The sequence below is a fragment of the Microchirus variegatus genome, assembly GCF_963457635.1.
Source record: "Microchirus variegatus genome assembly, chromosome: 17".
Taxonomy (NCBI): domain Eukaryota; kingdom Metazoa; phylum Chordata; class Actinopteri; order Pleuronectiformes; family Soleidae; genus Microchirus; species Microchirus variegatus.
In genome coordinates, this window is record NC_139818.1 from 15,208,071 (window position 1) to 15,222,341 (window position 14,271).

The window sequence follows — 14,271 nt, forward strand, 5'->3', positions numbered from 1 at the left end:
GTGACTTGCAGATGAGGGATTGTGGGACATCTTAATTAAAGACATCCCCAAGGAAGCAACGCTGCACACCTTCAACATGGACACGCTAAAGCAAGGGGTCAGCTATGATTTCCGAGTAATTGGAGTGAACGACTATGGCTATGGCTCTCCAAGTCTTCCCTCCCCGTCTATATCTGGTGAGCTTCAGAGAATAAGAAAATAGTGGGATTGATTTCACGGAAAAAGTGGCAAATCCTAATTTTCTGTTTTTCCTTCAGCCCAAAAAGTGGCACCTTTCTACGAGGAGTGGTGGTTCCTGGTTGTGGTGGCGCTGGTGGGGCTCATCTTCATCCTGCTGCTGGTTTTCATCCTCATTATCAGGGGACAGAGCAAAAAGTACGCCAAGAAGTCTGAATCAGGTTAGTGTGCACACATCTGAAAATGAAATGGATCACTGAAGAGACTACAGGGGCCTTCAACCTTTGTGTTTTTTAAGCCAGTGGCACAGAGTTTATGTTTTTGGTTTTAAACCAAGATTTTTTATGAGAAAACGGCTACAGGGTGAAGCGGGAGAACGGGGGGGGGGCATATTTGTCCATTCAGTGCAGCTCTTAAAAAATCTGTGGGTATTTCCTTCAGCTCAGCACTTATGCAGTGGCTGTTAAGCTGCCAGGCAGGGGAAGAGAGGGGGGGGGGTCCCTGCGGGTCACTGCCGATCTCTCTGACTGACTGACAAAACAAGAGGTTCCTTCTCTCTGCAACACAAAGACACTCTCAAAGCTTCCATATCCCCCCCCCCCCCTCTAGGCATCTGGCCCAGACCACTGGACCTACGCTGAAGATTTGATTTTTTTTGGGGTGTTTGCATAACCAATCATTGACCCCAAGTAGCCCGAGAGCAGCCACACGGAGGTCTTGAACACCCATATAACTCTTGGGATTACTTAAAGTGGTTTTAACCTGTAACATGGCACACGCCAGCCTCTCCAGTCATTAATCTACTGTAGAGCAGCGTGGAAAATTGTTAATTTGGGGGCAATTTAACGTTTGGACAAAAATCATTTATCAGTTGTTCTGTGTGTAGTTCACATACAGTAAAGGATTTTTTTGTGCACGTGTCATTCTCTGTCAACAGATAATGTCGTTTGTCTTTAGATACTGAACGAAACACCCCTTATTTAATGTAAAATACGTAAATTGCGGTCAATAATCCAAAATGCCCCAGACTCATGCCATGTACTGTGTTTTTGCCAGTCTGTTTTTATATGTACATGCGGTATTAATGCTTCAGAGTTGGTACCATAGTTAACATACCCCCCCCCCCCCACCTCCATGAAATTGTCAGTCAGTGACCATGACTACACGTTCCATCCATCCGTCCTCCCTCACGCTAACCTCTCTGTCCGTCTGGCCCTGTGGTCACACAGTGACTTTGTATGTTTGTCCAGGTAACAACTCCAACTGTAACGCTCTGACCCACGGAGACATGGTCAGCCTGGACGAGGGACGATTCCCCGCTCTGGAACTCAACAACCGGCGGCTGTCTGTGAAAAACTCTTTCTGCCGAAAGAACGGAGTCTACACCAGGTCAGTTAACCTCAGACTGTACACTTTTGCATTACCAGTACCCGTTTAGCTAAGAAGGCGATTTTAGGGACAGCTGCACTCAAGTTGAGGACAGTTGAAAGGTTTGCAGCCATTTGTCAGCAGTGACTATATTTCATATAGATATCGTATCGTTCTGACTGGAAGCCACAGGTGCACTCTGTCGCCTCCTCTCCGTGTGCATTTCGCGCACACGTCCTGAAACTTACATTGTGTATAAGAATGCGATCAATTCTTTTGGGTTCGTGCATGCGATTGTGACCTTGAGGACATCAAAGCAGACCCGGGTCTTTGAGGAGCTTCCAAGTAGCTTCCTCGTACGTCCACAGCTTGAAGGGCGGTGGGAGTGAAAGAATGTACAGATGTACTCTCAGAATTGCAGCTCTTTCAAGTCAGCCCCATGGCAAAGAAGCTCAAATCCTAACACCTGAGCCTCCCGATTAAAGATTAATGCCACGTCTCGATCTTTGATCGCGGAATACCAATGACGGGATGAAATCCTCTGCCTGATATCCGGATCAGATATCAAACGCACTCTTAATTCCACGGTAGTCGTTGTAATTCTGCGCTTTGTTGGACACGGCTAATGCCATTTACGGTTGATTGTGGGATGAGATTTTCTCGGCGCGGAGATCGTTTGTTCAGCATTTAACTCCGGGGTCGATGGCAGTGAATCACTGCAGTTCACTTTTGGTAAGTGACAATTTATTGGTCCGCTACTTAAACTGTCAATATGCCACTTTATAAGTGTTAGAAGGCTTAGCGTGTGCATAACAGAATCCTTAAGATTTTACTACGCGGAACCCCAAATTCACTCTGATATCGCGTACGCTCGCAGGAATGTGAATGTCGTTTGGGGGCCAAGGTTCATCCACAAGGTCAATGTTTTCGCCGCCTGTTACAGTAACGAGGGGAGGATTATCTGCATCGTCCCTGTGTGCCTTTTGTGTCGTGTTTCTTTTTCAACAGTCTGAAATCTGGCTTCGACACGCTCGTTTGCAGTTTTAAGGAGGTCTCGGTGAAGTAATTCAGTGTCGCTTAACGCGGTTTTAAACACCCTTGAGTGACAAAGCTCTTGAACACTTAAGACATGTTAATGAGTCCCTATAGGCAAACGGTAGCAAGAGCCTGATAATGAGTAAAGACTGGGGGGCAGATTTGATTTCACCCCGTGGTTCTCATTCGGTAGCCGACATGCTGCTGACTGAGTTCTGCAGCGAGTGGATTAAGTGGACCCTTCTCGATGCAAGAGAGAGCTGATAAATGATTTTCGGCTCACTCGACAGCGACAGCGTTCGAGGGTCAAGAAGATGCTGCTCAAAGTGGGCCGGGCTTCCTAAACAGGCAGTTTATAACAACTTCCCCCGTAGACGCACAATAGATTTTCTCTTGTGGTCGACCCTTTGTTTGATTGTGTCATGATGAGGGGAAGGAACTGCTGATGAATTCAAGATGCAAAAGGATACGGCTTCTTGGGAATAAGCTCAGAGGGAAGAGATTTTTTTATTTTTTTCTGCATCAGATAGACATCTTGCATTTCTTAACCAAACAATGACACACTGATGCCCTTAGTAAGTCACATGCCAAGGCTTGTCGAGGCCAATTAACAGACTTGACTGACGTTCCTTACATTTATACATAGATGTAACAAGTTGCAGAGAGAAATTGTGGAAGCAAGCGCTGCCTAGTATGGCTATTTAATGCTGTTAATTACTTGTCTTTATCTTGCTATAATGAATAATTAATTACTGAAGGGAAACGACAGACAATCACTATATATATATATATATATATATAAAAAAGAAAAAGCAACTCACGTATGATTTGTTGTCATGGATTTACTTAATTATGATGTCTGTACAGATTGTATTTTAGGATTCAAAAAAATAACAACATCAGAGGAAGTTAATTAGGTTTGAAGTCCAATTACTGCAGCGAGTATGCGCACCGTACACGAGTGCATTAGAGGAAAAAGCTCACCTGTATCTAACTGCAACTGCTCAGCCTCAAAAGTGAAGTTTCACACTATACCCAGAGAGCTTTGTTCACAGTGAGAACTGCCTCTCTCTCATCATCATCATCGTCTTCCGTTTTACCAGATCTATGTCTCCACATTTCTGCAAAGTCAGATAACGTTATACCCGGACACTTGAGAAATTACAAAAATCAGTAAAAACTTCGGTGCATGTGGCACACGGGCAGCTCTGTGTTGCACACGTCCCACTCCTCCACTCACGTTTAACGAATTAACTCTAATCTAGTTTGTTATTACTCATCAGGGTTATTAAATACCAGTTTGCAGTGTGATTTCCCCGTGGAGTTTTGCATTTTGTCCGCACTGAAATACCAACCCTTGTGGGAAAAAAAAAAAAAAAAGGCTAGAATGTACCCACAGCATTTTTGAAATGTTATGAAAATATGTTTATTCGGAAAATAACTTAAGCAAATGCAGTCTCCATGTGTAAAGCGACTGTGTGCGCCGCGGCAGCAGCTCCCCCGGCACCGACTGGCGGTTGACGGTGTGGCCTGGGAAGTCAACAGGAGTCGGCATGTCCCGCTGCTCTCTGCCAAACCAGCACCAATCAGCAGAAACAGATGCATGTTTGTTTAGCAGAAGCGGGGGACACTGGGAATTACGAAGCAGTTTTTTTTTTTTCTCTCCCACTCTCATATTTACTTTAAGATCCATCTCACAAGAGCGCACCATTTTAGGAATTGTTTTTCCCCAGTAATTCGTCTTTACCCTACCCTCATTTTTCCCCTCATTCCTTTCTTTCTTTCAGCTTTCGGTTTCACTCAACACCTCTTCTCGAAGCTCACTCTCGCTGCACACTCCCTTTGGTGTTCCTCTCTTTGCTCGGTCCCATCACTTACACTCTGCAAACTTACTACCCCCAACTACATATTTGATCATCGCAGCATGCCACTGAAAGTTTAATCCACGCCATCGCTCACGTTAGGCTCTGATAACATTTGCCGGGGGGGGGGGGGGGGACGGAGGCTGCCATTTGTGTAATGACCCCTCGAGTGTCACAAGAGTTCAATTTATGATTTAGTCGCAAGGGCCCAGCGGTTTGACATTCCACAGACCACAATGAGGAGCGAATCAGGGGAAACATTCATTCCAGGAGAGACTGAGTGCAGGCAGCGAGCCGTCTCATGAGTTTTCCTGTGATTCTCATCGAGCGGCTTCTCTTACTCACAAAGATAGCGATGCCTGTATTTGAGAGGGAATCACTCGGTGTTACGTCTCGCACATTGGTGAGAATGAAGGAGTCGGAGTCAAATAAAGCAGAGTAGTCATGACATAACTTCAGTCAGTCTAACTAACGTTGTGAGAGACACAGAGGAAGTCGAATGTAGCAGTTGATCACATGGATAAATGACAGTAGAGATGGTCACAAAAGAATTGGACGGCGTAAAGGTAAAAAAACGGTGAATGAGATAACATGCAACCCGTCCGCACAGTCAATCAGATCGAGGATGTAATGTTCTGGAACGCTAGGCCACAGGGACACAAGCTGCGACAGTTCAGCCAGATTATTAAAGCACTTTATTTGAAGATCCCTAGAAATGTCCCCTTGCAGCTTTGGTACAGTTCTCCTGACCTGGACAAGTGAGAGTCTTTACAGACATTGTTTGCATTTGTTTTCCTGATAATCACATTGTTCATACAGACCAGAACAGTATGTGCCAATTCGCGAGACGGCAGCCATTCTGCTTTCCAATACCCATCCCATTATCTATGACGCTGATACTTTAAGGGTCAAAGAGGGAGCTGGAGTCAGTCGCAGATGACGCTGGGTGAGGTTTAAGGTACACCTTGGACACGGGGTATTAGGGTTTGGAAAACTCACGCAAACAATGGGAGAAAAATGCAACCTCCACACAGGCCCCGGTCAAATCAATAGCAACTTAAAGCGACCAATTTCATACTAATTGTCGTCCCATCTGGCTTTTTTTTGTTCCCAGCTGTGTCCCAGACATCTGCAATTAGTTCCAAATAGAGTGATGGCTAAAATGTACGAAGACAATAGTTGAATTAGTTGTAACAAACAAATAGAGGTGAACACATGTATTTTTTTAAGGACAAGCAACTGAATTATTCTGATATTCTCCGTCTATCCTTGGCCACAGGTCTCCCCCCAGGCCCAGTCCAGGCAGTCTTCACTATTCTGATGAAGATGTCAGCACAAAGTACAACGACCTGATCCCTGCAGAGAGCAGCAGCCTCACCGAGAAACCCTCCGAGATATCGGACTCACAGGTAACGTAGCGACGCTTGTCTTTCGCACACTATTTCGTATATGGCATTTGTAGGCGAAATGTCCATCAACTGTCTGCATCAAGTGTATATTTGTTGTACTCGTCTGCGTGCGCACTCAGTCATCTCCTCGAATTCTTCGGGAATTCGGCTTTTGCATCGTCAGTCGTGCGGTCTCACGTGTCAGTTCACACCGTCTCTGTGGTGTCCGTTGTCATTCACCTAAATGTGTTCGACCTGCAGAGGTCGGGCGATGCAGTTACAGTGATGCATGCGTTGAAATGGGAGGGGGGGGGGGGGGATCGATGTCTCTGCTCACAGGAAGCGAAGCACTTTTTATTCCAGGCAGTGACCTGTGGAGGATGTTGCTCCTCAAACATCCACCTGAGATCCAGGCCACTGCACTCGTCCACGGCTCTCGTTATGTAAGATGGCGAGAGCCGATGGACTGTGCAGGATTTCTTCTTTTTTTTTAAGGCTCGTTTTTGTATTGCTGCTCCGTCCAGGCAGCCTATCCGACTTTCCAACTGGATTGTCAAGTTCAGCAAGTAAGTTTAGATTGGGGGTAGAGTTGGGGGAAAAAAACAATCTTGGTTTAAATCTCTATTTTTCCATCGATCTGTCTGTGTGCTCTCTACCATGATGTCTGTGGGGGGTTTCAGTACGGGACTTTCCTTTACTCCTTCTTGTGCTTTGATCTGCATTTTTACTTCTCCATGTGCACCTCTGTCATGATTTTGTTTATGTCACCCCTGACTGCAGCTTTCTGTAGTTTGGGTGCACCATCTTGCAGCCAAAAAAACTCCATCAGTCTCCACTTGAAGGCCTTAATCCCGCTTTCTGATTAAAGACAATGAATTGCTACGGACAGGACCTTTCGCAGAATGATAACAAGCCCCTTGAAATGGCAAAGGATTTGGACATTTCACCACCTGGCTGACATATCTACCATTCGCACTTGCATATTGTCAAACATGGCACTAATGCAGTAACTACCCCCCCCCCCCCCCCCCCATGACAATGCGTGTCCGCTGCCACGCTGCACATCCAATGAGCTCACGTTACCCTTTGATGGGATGAAATGCACAGAGCCCTGTCTATTACAGCAGAACTCCAGTGCCATTCCCCCTGACAGGACACCATATCAGCACCCAACAGTGCTGTGGAGATATCTTGGAATGTCCTTTGAAGTTTTATTGAGCGGATAACTCTGACCTATCAGTATGACATTGTGCCGTCTGTCCTCTTTAATCCCGGGGGCTTCCACCAGCAGGTATAAGTTGACTATTGTACTCCTCAAGAGGGGATTTGGAAGAGACTAACATTGACTTGGCAACTCAACAAGGCCACCGTTACTGCTTCGTTGACGTTCGCCGTTTTTCTCTTTTCGAAAACATAGGCTTTCTTGTTTTCTCAGGTTGTCTCTGTGGCGATGACTTTGTTTCATTTAAGGCCCCAACCGGTGGAAGACAGATGATCGCATATTTGAGTCAGAGATGGATTGCAGAGACTGTTCAGTGAGAGAGAAATAGAAAGTACAGTTTTTTTGTTTTCTTTCGCTTTCTTCCCTCTGTATTTGTCTGGGCTACTGTACTCCTTTTTATTTTTTGGCAGAAGCCCAACTGAGAGTACTGTTTGGCCACTTTGTTTGGATGTCATCATCCAGAAAAAAAAAAAAAATAAAGTGACCCAAAATAAATGAAATGAAAAAAGAAAGACGTAGAAAATCAGACCCAAATTGCACTCTACTCTAACAGCACTAATGGCAACCAAAATCTCTTGGATTGTAATTGTTTGGAGGAGATACTACCACTGGAGTGCTTAAGGAGGCCTAGACGGTGTCAAATTTATATCCCCCCATTCCTGTTCAAAAATACCTAAAAACAAGCATATAATATGAACGTCTCCAGACTTTTTTTTGTTATTGTCTTTCTCCCTCACGACCCCTTATTGTGTTCACTTCATCAATGAGAGTGACAAAGTCAGCCCCCCCCCCCCCTTCTCCTCTTTGAAAGAAATCCATAACTATGGGACAAAGGACTGACCCACTCTTGGTATTGTGTTATGTGTCAACGTTTGGGGGGGATGGGAGTCCTGCTATTGAAAGAGTTTGTTGTTTTGGTAGTATTATATAAACCCTAGGAAAGTCAAATTCACCAAAGTTATTTCCAGAGCATTTTTTTAATGGTTGAATTACAACGTGCTCAATTAAGTCCTAATTGCAAATAACCGAAATAGTTTAAACACGATCCGAGATGACAACATATGCCGAGGTCAAGGATCAAAGTTCTTTCAGATAAATTGCCTGAACATCTGCCTCTCTTTTCTGGTAATGAACAACTCAGCTCCAGTAAACAGTCAATTTGCTGCATATCTGATACGCCTCTGCTGCTGCGATTCTCTCCTTCTGTCCCTCTCGCGTTGCTCCTCAACCCACGGTGTTTCGCAGCTGTAAATGAGAACGCGCGGCGACTCCATTACGCAGATGATCAAATAAAGTACTGCGAGGTTTTTGCCAGATAATTAGATGTATTTCTTAATCTGTTACTCTGCCTAATTTAACATCATAATGATGAAAAAATGTTTAATAATTGACACTGGCAGGCTGGCGTACGTCTGCCTTACACACAACCTGCATAAATAAGACGGAGGCTCCCTTGAGGCGAGAGTGCAGGGCTGCATTTCATGCTTAAAGCCTGTTTCTGTCACAGAATGCAACTCTAGTAATTAGGTCGTAATGAGTTTAAGTAAGGAGCCGTTTCACCTGCCATGCCTCCCGAGAGTCAAATTTCGAAGCGTCCCCACTGGAGACTGCTCAGTTGGAATCTTGAGTTATCTCTATTAAAAGCGACGATGGAACGAGAGCAAATTGGGGCGGATTGGAGTGGCGTATACTTGCTTGCGTAGACTCTGAAGAACATCTGTTGCGCACTCTATTCGCCATGCAGCAAAAGGCAGGAGTAGGACGCAGTTCACCAAGTCAACACTTTGGTCTGCACACACTCATCCGTACATGCGGCGTTAATTCTTTTAGAGTGAGGTAACGCCACTTGAAGCGGCACCGGTGTGTTTTGTCGGTCCGTTGTGAATGGATTTTGTTATGTTGTGTTGTTGTGTTGCCTAACACACCGGCATGATTGGAATGCTTTTCAACACCGGTCGGTTGGCCTGGTGTTTACAATAGGCGAAGCAATATTACAAACAGTCACTGATGTTGCTCAAACTGTGGCTCTCCTTATTCAGTGGAGTGACAATAAAAAGGAAACAGAAAATCAAAAAGTGATGTTTGTAATTGTTTTCAGATTGTTAAGAGAAATCATTGAAGTGCACAATATCTGCCTTTGATTAATTTGAGGATGTAGGGGTCTCTTTCCTATGTTTTTCATCAAATGAGATCCAAAAAAAGCAGGACTGTTTATCTTATAATTGAACCCAAGCATTTTCAGTTTGGACATCTGTAAACTGTGCTGAAGAAGGGGGGGAAAAAAAGCCTCTGCATGGGGTTTAGTGTAGGGGGACGTGAGGGAAATGTGAGACTACCCGCCACATTCATCACATATGTGCTGTGCAGTATCCAGCAAAGGATCTGAGCTGTGGCATGCGGCCTTTGTGCCAGCAAAGTTTCTTTGTGGGAAGATGGAAAGTGATAATATGACGAGGGAGCGAGCAATTGTTGGCGTCATCTATACGGCGCACGTTTTCACGGAGGCTCATAACTTGTTTCTGCTACATTATTTTGTGAGAGTATTGGCCAATTGGCCGCCTGCTTATTTTGCATTTAGTTAGTCATGGACAAAACAGCCAGAGCGTTTTTTTTGTCTGGCAAATGGAATGTTACTGGACAGGAATGTAATGGTGTTACTAACCCAGCCTGCAGCAAGGTGGAGGGTCATTGACGGTAACGTGTAGAGATTAATTTCTTTACAGATGGCTTAAGTGGAAATCAAACGACCTTCCGTGTGAAATAATTTGTCTTCCTTCTCAGGGAGCTCGTAAAAGTCAATTGTGTTTCCCATGCTCAATGTGCAATATGTTTTTTTCTGCGTAATTTTATTAGTAGCTTTTCACACGATTCACATGGAATGACACAAAGGCCCCCTTTACACCTGGCGTTGGAATGCGTTTTTCTGTGATCAGATAGCGATTGGATATTGCTTGGCCACGTGCATTTTCACCTGGTATTTAACACGCGTCTGTGGTGTCCACAGCACACCCTACGTCACCTCCCCCTCTGCGTGCTGTCAAATCGTGAAAACCGACGGTAGCCACACGTGAAGTTGCGCTATTGCGTGGACTCGTCTTAGCTTTTGGAAGCAGGAGGAAAAAAAGTAACAGTTGAAATGCGGGAAAGTGACGAAGGCAAAGGAGACTGTAGTTTTGCTGTCAGCTGTGCTTGGAGCCACTAAGGAGCTCCACTCGCACAGCGGGAGACACGTCATGTTTACACCTCTGTTCCATCCTCAGTTGTTTTTACGCTTGTACTTACGAGGGGTCAGGTTCTATCCGATTTTCAATCCGACCACAGAAAGCGCATCCTAATGCCAGGTGTAAAGGGGGCCTCTGAAGGTCCGCACATGTATGTATTTATGGTTTTAACGTCATCATAACTGGGCCATTTGAATCATTCTGTTATGGTGATATACTGTAAAAACCCATTGTTCTGTTCACCCATAGGAGGCGCTGGTGTTTTCATATGGGACAGGTGGCCTACATACACTTCCACTGCATTTGGTGAGGTTCCTGTGGCTGCCTGCTTTGAATGTTTGTAGCCTGATAGATGAGTGGTTCCTGTAGGTAGTCCCTGTTCAACCTTGTTCCTCAGATTGTCATGAGGTTTTAATGTGGTACACTGTGTAACCCAACGTTCGGTGAGCATACAGGGATTTCACATCCCGACGATGCAGTCGGTCCAGAGACTGGCTGGGTAACACGGTGAAGATAAATAGACGTGTGCCATTTTGTGTCAACGGTTTGTTGTCAATGCACGCTCCAGTAACAAGTCATCCTTCCGTACTCACGCTTTTGACATTTTTGACGTCCATGTGTACTTGTGCTGTGTTGTAAATGTGTGTGCGTGCGTGCGCGCATGTGTGTGTTATTTAGTCAGGGATGACGCGAGAGGACGAGTATGGCCACAATAATGAAATAACATCATGTTCATTGACATTTATAGCCCCAGCATCTCTAACTGCTCTCCATGGAAACACTGCAAGATGTTCCAAGTCGTACTCATGAAATGTTTTCTCCTCGTCCCGTCTCTCACAGGGCAGCGACAGCGAGTACGAGGTGGACCCCAACCGACAGAAGACCCACTCGTTTGTGAACCACTACATAAGCGATCCCACGTACTACAACTCTTGGCGGCGCCAACAGAAAGGCATATCCCGAGCGCAGGCGTACAGCTACACGGAGTCTGAGTCCGGTGACCCGGATCACTGCGCCCCACCGCCGCTGCCTCCTCTACCTCCGCTTCCACCTCAACTGAGTTCACCTAGTCCTCAACCTCAGCAGGCCCAGGGACAGCCGCAGGTCCCGGCTCAGATCCCGGCCCAGATCCCACCCCAGATCCCGGCCCAGATCCCACCCCAGGTCCACCCCCAGGGCCAAGGCAGCCTGTTTAGGCCCAAAGGTAGCCGGACTCCCACCCCCTCCCAGCAGAGCTCCAATCCTCCGAGTCAGCACAGCACCCTGTACAGGCCACCAAGCAGCCTAGCTCCAGGATCACGGGCCCCCATTGCTGGCTTCTCATCGTTTGTGTAAAAAGAAAAAAAAGAAGAAGGAGAGAAAGCTGAGAAAGAGGTCAAAATTGGTGGAAATATCTACCCATCTTATGTTGAAGAACATAGCATTGCATAACTGGCAGTCAGCCCAATCCAGTCAATCCCCATGCCTTTGTTTGTTGTCACGTTCTTTTCTTATTGAGCTTGGATACAATGCGGAACAACACTATTATACGCAGAGTTGTAGGAGCACTTTTTTGTGTAATGAGTGTGCCAGTGTGAACCTAAATTCTTTGACCAGTTGAGAAAACACTCTGTGGCACATGTGCTTTGTTCACTTTTGTAAGCATTGGCATGAGTTTTTAACATTTATTTCCTCCTTTTTTGTAGTTTTTGTTGTAATACGCTCAAATGGTAATGTATTTGATTCTGTACAAAGTGACAGGCTTTTGTGAAAACACACGTAAATATACATAAATATATATAGATATATATAGTAGATGTACCTACGAGACAAACTCACGTCAATGCGGAATGTGCATTGAGACTAACACGATGGAGCCATGTTGTGGAGGGGAGGGGAAAGTGTTGGACGACGGGGTGGTCAAAAAGATGACAGAAGAAACGAAGAGCGGACGTGGATGTGGATTTAATGCCAAAATGAAACAAGTTTTATTGTGTCGGCTGGAAGAGTTTGAAGCGTACTGTGGAGATGCTGTCACGTTTCCATGGAAACAGGTCCCTGGCCTTTAGCACACAAAGACAGAGTTGGACAAGATTTGCCCGCGGCTGGTCAAAAGTGACCTTGGTGTGGATAAAGGGTCCATGCGGATATATGAAATGAGTGTATATCTGTTGAAGTGAAGTACTCTTTGAAATTGTCTTTTTTTGAGTGTATAACAGTGAATCGAAGATGCCTTGATAGAGAAGTACTTATTTATATGTGGCACCAATGAATGCGGAAGTGGTGACGGTGCTTTTGACTGTGGCATCGAACTGCTGGCGTGGCTCTGCGGGAGGCACCTTTTAATCCGTACAGATGTGGGCTGTGAATTAATTTGCATACAAAAGCTGTACTTTGTTTCATGCTCTGCTGGCTCACACATCAGTGTCATAATGCACACGTCGAGTGAAAATGCTTTGAGAAGTTGAAACGGAACATCACCGTAGCAGTCTGGGACTGGTACGCGCCGTTGCTTTAGCGCACCCCGCACCAGAAGCGAGCGGTACAATGGCGACGAGAAGCTAAGTGGATTTGAGTCCGTTTTCTTTACTGCTCGTGTAAGTCGTCTGTCACCGACGGCTATCGCGGGGTAGTGCTCGACCTGCGCCAAGGGACGATGTCACGAAGTAGCGTCAGGTCTTTCCCTTTTGTGTAATGAACTGCTGTGTACTATTCAGGTGTGACTGTGCTGTCCCAAACGCTAACGTACGTGTGCCGACACGTGTTGAGCGAAAGCTTTACAGATCATTCACTGTGTGTGGTTGTAAAGCTTTTGTCCTGCATCAACTGTAAATGTGCCCGTGTAACGTCAGAGGGTGGGCACTGGCCAAGCACCTGGCAGGTGCATTGATACGGCTATAGTGAAGACTGAAGTGGTGTGTTCCTAGTTGGCATAGTGAAAAGAAGGGGCGGGAAAAAAAGGTGTCATCGGCTTCATGTTTTATTTTGTCTGTGGGGTAATTTCATTGTACGCAACAAACGCTTATCATGCTGAATCTGAATGAATATATGATCCCAGTACATTTGAGAAAATAAATTATTTTTCAATGTTACATGTTTGGGTGCGTAATTGCACTGTGCGGGGGATGAAAGGGTGCTTAAGTGCCAGTGTTGGGGAAACGGCACTTGTGTTGTGACTGTAGTGGGAAGATGTGAATGTTGCGTAATGTAGTGCAACATGAACGCATATATAGTATAGTATAGCGTCCCACAGCAGATGATGTGGCCATTGTAGGCAATGTGTCACAGCGGTGGGACAAAGACACGGTTTGAGTTGTCTGTAGAGAGTGAAGGCCAAGCAAAAGGCATCTAGTGTTGTGATAGGATGACTTGTGAAGGGGCGGGGCTTGGCCACGCACACCTGAAACCCATGAGTGGGTGGGTGGAGTGGGCCAGGTGGGAGCAATCAGCGAGCCCTCTCCCATTGGCCGGCGGGCAGCACAAGAGCCGCTTTCCCCCTGGAGCGTCAGCGGAAGCGTCAGTCGGAGTGTACAGCCGGTGTGTGCATCCTTCCTTGTGTGAAGACTGAATTGGGTAAAGACAAGCATGTCGACCTGCGCACGTCCACCGAGCAGCGGAGACCGGGCAGCGGCGGGGTATCGCAGGTCGCTAGGCCCGCTGGGTGGGCCACCAGATTCCACCTCAGGTGAGCATCCTCACAGTGCTTGCACCGTTCAGGCCTTGCCTTGCTCCAACACATGTGCTCAAAATGTTTGCTGACAAGCTAGCATTTGCATCAGGTGTGTTGGGCCAGGGCAGGCCCAGCATTGAAACCATTGCTCTACACTCTTCTTTGACTAACTTCTGTTCTCTATCCACGTGGCATGCAGGCCACAGTGGCATGACAGTGTGTGTGTGTGAAGGACTCTTGGTCAAGCCTGGACAAGACGACTCTAAGTAAGAGGCCTGAACATCCCAGTTGACTTCCTCTAACCACCAGGTAAACATTTGGTACTTGGTTTGTATGACATGTTGCTGAA

General features: G+C 46.0%; 1 protein-coding gene across 1 annotated transcript in view; it reads left to right on the forward strand.

Moving 5' to 3' along the window:
- The window catches only part of sdk2b (sidekick cell adhesion molecule 2b), a gene marked incomplete at its 3' end in the record, with an annotated part of 74,769 nt that extends 63,161 nt beyond the window's left edge, over positions 1-11,608 (forward strand). The window contains exons 40-44 of the mRNA XM_083903979.1: positions 12-176; positions 258-398; positions 1,428-1,566; positions 5,722-5,851; positions 11,114-11,608. Of these exons, the coding sequence (XP_083760105.1) occupies positions 12-176; positions 258-398; positions 1,428-1,566; positions 5,722-5,851; positions 11,114-11,608 (1,070 nt within the window). The remainder of the gene's footprint in view (positions 1-11; positions 177-257; positions 399-1,427; positions 1,567-5,721; positions 5,852-11,113) is intronic.
- Positions 11,609-14,271: the final 2,663 nt, after the last annotated feature.